General features: G+C 33.6%; 1 protein-coding gene across 1 annotated transcript; it reads left to right on the top strand.

The window, feature by feature from the left end:
- The first annotated feature begins 2009 nt into the window (after positions 1 to 2009).
- On the top strand, positions 2010 to 7801 carry sbk3 (SH3 domain binding kinase family, member 3). The gene is made up of 4 exons (XM_016534099.1): positions 2010 to 2228; positions 4957 to 5101; positions 5211 to 5413; positions 6946 to 7801. The coding sequence occupies exons 1-4, from the start codon at positions 2223 to 2225 to the stop codon at positions 7660 to 7662; spliced, it is 1071 nt and encodes a 356-aa protein (XP_016389585.1). The 5' UTR covers positions 2010 to 2222; the 3' UTR covers positions 7663 to 7801.
- Positions 7802 to 8217: the final 416 nt, after the last annotated feature.

Raw genomic sequence — 8217 nt, 5'->3', positions numbered from 1 at the left:
ACAATTTTAAAGTAATAACTCTAAACTGTTCTCTTTTATATATTCATAATTCTTCTTATCCAGCAGTGTTTTGAAAGTGCTGGTATTTATACCAGGATATTTTCCTGTTTGCATTACTTTTTTGTGTTTTCTGCATTCCGGTTTGCCTTTATTTGGAACAATTTGCTTTGGCAGAGAACAAATATATGCCAGTTTTGTCTGAAATGTAAGTTATCCGAAATGAATTGCTCATTTATGGAACTGTTGCACAAAGCAATATCAGAGATTCTTTTATTAAAGGAGATGGCAACCTTCAAATCTGTATTACTGAAGGAAGTATAAAGGTCAGTCTGAATCACATGCACCTAAGCTAATAATATAATGGCGCTTGTGTGATTGAATCCATGTTTTACACAATGTGCATTCATTACACTTTTAAATGAACGTATAGTTTCATTTCAGTAGCCATTGTACTATTAGAAAATAGCAGTCAATTTATTACGTGACATTACATAACGTGATCTGTTTCCACAAAAAGAAGCTGATTTTTCAGTGTACGATTTTCCTGTTAAGAAGTGTTACGCATTATTCCATGCTCCTCAGTACAAAAAAGCTATTTTTGCTGTAACACTTTAGAACTTCAGAGCTTTGTCTAACATAATACACTCATTAACAGAATGTTAGTTAGAATGCTACAAATTAGTCATTAAATTTAGTAATTTTTATTTAAAAAAAAGTAGTTTATTAATAAGTTACACACGGCACACTAGGTTTTTTTTAAAATAAATGATTCCTTGCATTTAGCAAGAATGCTTTAAATCGATCACTAATGATGGTAAAGTTTTGTCATCAGTAAAAACGAAATTGTATTTTAAAATATATTAAAATAGAAAGCATTTATTTTAAATTGTAATAATATTTTACAATATTACTGTTTTTACATTTTTTGACTGAATAAATGCAGCCTTATTGAGCATAAGATACTTCTTTCAAAAACATAAAAAAATGTACCCACCCCAAACTTTTGAACAGTACGTGTTAAAAACCAAAACTCTAAGCAATTGCATTTATTTTTATCTTAAGTGGTGCCCATCTTTAAAAATAAAAAAATAAAAATGAAAGTGAAAAATAATTTTTTTATTTATGTACGCATGTATGTATGTGTTTTTAGGTTACCATCTTCACAGAGTAAATTAAATTATATTAAATCTAAAGCAATCATCTAAACCAGAGGCATCCTGTGAAGTCTTTTAGTGCTGTGATTAATATATAAAGATATAAATATAGCTCATCCAAATTTAAAGTTAAAACATATACCCAAGACTACATTTCATATATTATTTTTGTAAGATTTTTTTTTTATTTAATTTTTCCAAAATACTTTCAGCTGTTTACATGAATAACAAATATGCGTGACTGTTAATGTCACAGTCCAAAACCAAGTAAATTGATTACACTAGGATCATTTTTATTCTTTCAAAAGATTTCTACCACATTGGACTGTGTATTTTTAAATACTTCCTAAAATGGACATTATGCTATATCACAATGGTAATGCTTTGGTCAAGAGCCCAGGAGTAATTAGATTTCAAAACTGTAAATGTCTTGTTATCTTCTTCAATCTCACTTGATCCAGCAGAGCTGCTGTTCTGCACAGTAGGAGGAATTTACTAAGTACGAAAGTGATAGCACTAGTAGGAAGAAGGGAGATCAAGAGAGAGAGAGAGATGAGGATTAGGAAAGAGACTGCAGTGAACAGCAGGAACTCAATAAAGTGTTGCAGATAGACTGACTGGCAGGTGGAACACATTGGGACGCTTTACTGACGTACAAGAGGAAAGAGAGCGAGTGAGACATCTGGGAAGGGGCTGCATACCTCACTGTTGTAGTACATGGCTATCTGGGATGGAAACATGCAGAGGTATTTTAAAGGGAAAAGGGGAGAGCGAGGGAGAGAGAGAGAGAGAGAGAGAGCAGAGGAAGGTGGCAGGCATGAGTGAGGGCCGCCAGACTCATTGAGGATCAAGAGAGAGAGAGAGAGCACAGAGATAAAAATACTCTGTAGCAACCGACACTCACACTCGCACGGTGACATCTGATTAACTGCTTGTCGATCTCAGTTGTATGTTGATAACGAGCAACAGACAGTTTGACTCAGATCTCAGTCCTGTACAGATGGGAAAGACAGTGAGAGAGAAACTGACTGTTTACAAGACGCCCTGAAAGACCTGCAGCGTTGGACAATGACTGTGAGTCAAATACTGCTCTTATGGAAAATTTTCCATTTCATAACAACACACATTAACTAGTACCTAATTGTTACCAGAATTACTATGAATAAATAATATAAAAAATATGTAAGAATAACACACACACACACACACATATATATGGGCTATATGTAGGATTTAACAGGATAAAACCTGAAATGCCATGCAATCTAAAGCCGCCATTCACAAAACACCACTTGTTAATATATAACAAATGAAAACATTCATTGCTGATTTCACTAATGGTGTGTGAATGGCAGCTTTACAGAAGTAAATCATGACTGAAAAACATTTCAGGTTTTATCCTGCTAGATCCTTTAAAGCTGTGTTATACACCTGTGGTTAATATGAAGCGTTCCAGCCGTTCTCCGCTGCACATATCCAATTGCATGTCACTGATAACCCATTCGAAATCATTTTGAAATACAAAAGTAAAAAGGGTTGTCACTGCAATTAAATGGGAAAGGATGGTTGAGTTTCACAGTATATATGTACAATACTGATCAAAAGTTTCTGATTAAGATTTTTAATGTTTTGCTCAAAAAGGATACATTAAAAAAACAGTAATATTGTGAATTATTATTACAACTTAAAAAAAACTGTTTTGTATTTAAAATATATATATTAAAAAATGTAATTTGCTCCTGTGATGGCAAAGCTGAAATTTCTGCAGTCATTACTCCAGTCTTCGGTGACATGATCTTTTGGAAATTACTATAATATGCTGATTTCGTGCTGAAGAAACATTTCTTTTACTATCAATATTGCAGGCAGTTTTTGCTGCTTAGTATTTTTGTGGAAACCATGATACACATTCAAAATCTGGGTTAAGTAAGATTTAAAAAAAAAACATTTATAAAAAAGGTCACATTAAATAAGGACGTATTAACCTGAATAAAAGTGACAGTAAAGACATTAAGAATGTTATTTAAGATTTTGATTTCAAATAAATTCTGTTCTTTTGAAATTTCTATTTATCAAAGGTTTCTAAGAAAATAATAAAAAGAATAAGAGCCATTAATATTAATTGACTATCAATAATAATTGATAATAACTGAGCACCAAATCTGCTTATAATAACTATTTCTAAAGGATTGTGTGAAACTGAAGACTGGAGAAATGGCTGCTAAAAATTCAGCTTTGAATCACATGAATAAAATACATTTTAAATATTCAAATAGAAAAGTTATTTTATTTTAAATTGTAATAATATTTCACACTATTACTGGTGAGTGTAAGAGACTAAAACCAATCAGATGGATGGATAGATAGATAGATAGATAGATAGATAGATAGCCACTATGTGCAAATATTGCAGTATTTACTATACTTTTGTTTTTCAAAAGTATTCTGAATGGTTAATCAATGCTAGATAATTGTGATATGGTTTCAAAAACTGATTTACAAGGGGTTGAATGGGTAACGTCCTAAAAAAGTTTGTAACGCCTAACAGCAAAACGCAGAGGATATTCTTAAAATTCCGTTTTAAAATCAACATTAGTCTTACTGTACATTACAGACATGAAGGTTACATGGAAAATGTAACAAGCTAGAGCCTGCACGTCTACTATCAAAGGCCACTGCCAGAGACGTCTATCAGTAAGATAAAGGCTGTTCTCAGTGCCTAGCAACGCACTCATACAACCACTCCACCGGGCCTACATCACAGACATATAAAGTCGTAACTGAATACCACAATTACATGGTCTTTGATGGTTCTGGAAGCGCATGGTGCTGCTCCTCAGCTGCATGGCGTTAGTGAAGGTTACATAGACTTGCATAGTAAAAACACGAACACAGACGCACATAGGACTGGGGTGACCCACACTTCTAGGAACTTTAATCAACAAATGTCCCTTATAAACGTATAGGGTGTAATGTAAACATGAGCTGCTTGCTTTGTGTTATGTAAAACACACTTGTAATATACACCCAAGCTATTTCAGGGCCGTCAAGGTGTTAATGGGCTTATGGTATTGTTTGACCATTCTCTGTCTGACATAAAGGTGAAGGCTGGTGAAAGAACTGACAGATGGGAAGTTCAGCTATTATTATTACACAGCTCTCTGGAATACAAGGCACACTTGCCTAATTGATCATTGTCTCAAGAAACCAATTTGTCTTTTCTTTAATTTCATGCCCATTTATTTATTTGGTAAGCAACCATATAATAAGTGGGATAATGTACTGTCAGCCAATTATTATTACAAAATATATACTATACTGGTTATCTGTTAATATTAGAGATCATAGGTCGATATTGGGTATTTAAATGTGCTTGTTCAATTACAAATTGACATTTTCTATTTAGAGTACCTTTGCAGTCATGTAATATTAACTTAAAGTTAATATTTAAAAACACTAATGATTTTTAAAAATACATTTATTGTATTATTTTGTAAAAAAAATTTGTCTGGCTTATTAGGATTTATAATATTAATAAATGGATATCCATGTTGTATACTCCGTGTTATAAATTTGAGATGCTTGTATTCAATTTGCATTTAAAATAACTGATTAAAAACTGATTATTGAATAACTGATTATTTATCGGTTATAACATGAAAATATTTATCAGCTTATTTTTAATAATTGTCAACGTAAATTTTTACAAAGATTACATAAAACAAAAGTGGAGGCTTCACACAGCCTACTGATTGAAAATGATCACTGCATGATTACAATTTTGCTGTTGTTTTGTTGTCAGACTGCACCTAAAGAACTGGACGAGCTGTGCTACCTCACGGCTCAGTCCATGACACCACTGGTGACATCACAGCACTTCAAGCTCATCAAAAAGCTGGGAGAGGGCTCGTACGGCAAGGTGATGCTGGCGGTGCATCAGAGGAGAGGTCAGTTGATTTGTGCTCACCTGTTTGGTTCATGTTGAGCACTGTGACAAACAAGACAGGGTGTTCTTCTTACAAGCACTTCTTACTTTAGCGATCTCTGAACTTCCAGGAACCCCAATGGCTCTGAAGTTCTTCCCCCGCCGCTCCACCACTCTCCAAGCTTTCCTGCGGGAATACAATCTCTCCGTCTCCTATTGCACACACCCTTCTTTAACACGGGCTCTAGGCATCTTCTACTCCACTCCTTCTCACTATGTCTTTGCCCAGGAGGCTGGTCTCTATGGCGACCTGTATGATGTCATCGTGTCAGAGGTCAGTAAAACAGTAGACTTGACTGATTTTAATTTCACAAAAAGTTACATTCTGTCATCATTTACTCACCATCAAGTTTGATGCATGCGTGATGTGTGGAAAATTATGATGCATGCGTGATGTGAGGAGCATTTTTCGTAGTGATGTCTTTCCAGGGAACAATGTATCTTTGATTATTCAGGCACGTACATGTTGTCTGATATCCTCACTCCCTGTTCTCATTCTCCTGCCAAAAACAACAGCTCCTATCATCAGCCTTGATACATTAATGCTGTTTAATGGGAGTACTTAGTGCACCGCTGAAGAGCAGATTAAATACAGAACACACAGATCTTCCGTCATCTCATCACTCTTTCCATTTTTACTGGGCTGTATTAGAATAAATAATATTTACAAAGCATCAATACATACAACAAATGAATTAAAAGGGAAAAAAATACATACATACATACATAAATGAAAATAAGGTACCAGTAATGTTTAAATAAATAATCAATATAACAACACCAACAATTGAACAAACAATAATGAAAAACAAGCAAATAAGATAAAATAAATTAATAAATAAACAAACAAACATAATAATTGCAATAACAAGATTAATTTTAAAATTGAAAAATTATATTAATATATAATTACATTAATATATAGGCAAATTATTCTACAAAATAATAATAATAAATGAAAATATACAAATAGTAATAATATTGAACAAGGGTAAATAAGGTGGAATAAAAAAAATAAAATAAAAAATAACAATATTAGTTATAATGAGAAAAAATACAGGTGCATCTCAATAAATTAGAATGTCGTGGAAAAGTTAATTTATTTCAGTAATTCAAATCAAATTGTGAAACTCGTGTATTAAATAAATTCAATGCACACAGACTGAAGTAGTTTAAGTCTTTGGTTCTTTTAATTGTGATGATTTTGGCTCACATTTAACAAAAATTATGGAGTATTCTAATTTGTTGAGATAGTGAGTTGGTGGGTTTTTGTTAAATGTGAGCCAAAATCATCACAATTAAAAGAACCAAAGACTTAAACTACTTCAGTCTGTGTGCATTGAATTTATTTAATACACGAGTTTCACAATTTGAGTTGAATTACTGAAATAAATGAACTTTTCCACGACATTCTAATTTATTGAGATGCACCTGTAAGTGAAGAAAGAAAGAAAGAAAGAAATAATAATAATAATAAAATATAAAACATCAATGGAAATATTATTGGAAAAAAGGAAAATTATAAGGTGCCAGAAATGGAAATAAACAAATATTCAATATAATAATAATAATAAATTGACATATACAAATATTAATAACAATAAAAATGAAAAAAGGAAAAATAAGGTGTTATATAAATAAATAAATATACAAGTCAACAAATAAATAAACAATACTATGTGTAATGTCAATAATTATTATTATAAAATAACATTTTATGTATAATGTTACAACAATATCAAATTATAAAATAATAATTATATAATCAGTATATATAAAAAGCAATCTCTTTCTCTTTTTCTGTAGGAGGGGGTGAGTGAAGAGTCTGCACAGCGTGTGATGTCTCAGTTGAGTGGTGCTGTGTCTCATCTCCATTCTCTTGGCTTTGTGCACCGTGACATAAAGCCAGAGAACATCTTCTTGTGTGACCGTGCTTGTCGCTGGGTCAAACTGGGCGACTTTGGCCTGGCGCGAGCACAGGGGACCGAGGTCCGTGCTGTGTGGTACAACTCCCCTTTCTGTGTGCCCGAGGTGGAGGGCGCCAAGACAGTCAGCGATGCAGAGGAAGCGGAGGACATCTGGATGTCCGTTGAGCCCAGTTTGGATACTTGGGCTTTGGGGATCCTCATATACTGCCTGCTGACGAGCTGCTTCCCCTGGGAGGAGAGCACTTCTGATGACCCTTCCTACTGCAAGTACAAAGACTGGTTCAACCGAATCAAACAGAGAGAGGAGACACAAGACACTGTGAGGGAGGAGAATGAGGCTGAAATTGATGTGCCCCCGCAGTTTGACTCTTTAAGCTCATTCGTCCTCACCTTGCTGAGAAAGCTGCTGAACCCGCTGCCCCGGCTTCGCCCCGGGCCTGATGAGATCCTGTCTTACCTCGGGGGACCTTGGTTACTGAAGACAGAGAAAGAGGAGATGAGGAGAGAGCAGGAGGCACAAGAGGAGGCCAAGAAGATGCATGAGAGAGGAGGGGTGGAAGGGGAAAAAGAGATATTGGGACGGAGGGAGAGATAAAGATTGCGCACGACAGCAATATTATAAACAGATGCACTTTATTTTCAAGATTTTATATAGCGTTTATATTTTGGAATATTATTTTTTTATATCAAAAAAATTGTTTTATTATAAAACTGGAGAACCTTGACACTTGGACAGTGGCCCCAAAAAGTGTTTGGGCAATTGTAGAAGTATTAATATAATTGCATTTTTAAAAAATGACATATAATTATATTATAATTATTCTAAATTTGAGATTTTATATATAATTTGGTCACATATAATATATTTTAATATATTTTATATATTAAATTATATATTTTAAAATTATATTTAAAATGATATAAATGCGGTACCATTCAAACGCTTGGGGTTGATTTTTGAAAGTTTTTGGAAGAAGTTTTTATGCTCACCAAGGCTGCATTTATTTGATCAAAAACAGTAATATTGTTACATGAAACATTATTACAATTTCAAATAACTGTTTTCTATTTTAAAACAAAAAAGCTGAATTTTCAGCAATCTCCAGTGTCACATGATCCTTCAGAAATCATTCGAATATGCTGATTTGGT

The sequence above is a fragment of the Sinocyclocheilus rhinocerous genome, unplaced genomic scaffold (assembly GCF_001515625.1).
Source record: "Sinocyclocheilus rhinocerous isolate Xijiao unplaced genomic scaffold, SAMN03320098_v1.1 scaffold883, whole genome shotgun sequence".
Taxonomy (NCBI): Eukaryota; Metazoa; Chordata; class Actinopteri; order Cypriniformes; family Cyprinidae; genus Sinocyclocheilus; species Sinocyclocheilus rhinocerous.
Note: the sequence above shows the minus strand (reverse complement) of the source record. Positions and strands in the feature narration are given on the sequence as shown.

What these genes read in the sequence shown, in the direction of transcription:
- sbk3 (XM_016534099.1), top strand. An exon ending in GGCGGTGCATCAGAGGAGAG is followed by an intron (nt 5,102 to 5,210) that starts GTCAGTTGATTT and finishes CTGAACTTCCAG; the next exon opens with GAACCCCAATGGCTCTGAAG. An exon ending in ATGATGTCATCGTGTCAGAG is followed by an intron (nt 5,414 to 6,945) that starts GTCAGTAAAACA and finishes CTTTTTCTGTAG; the next exon opens with GAGGGGGTGAGTGAAGAGTC.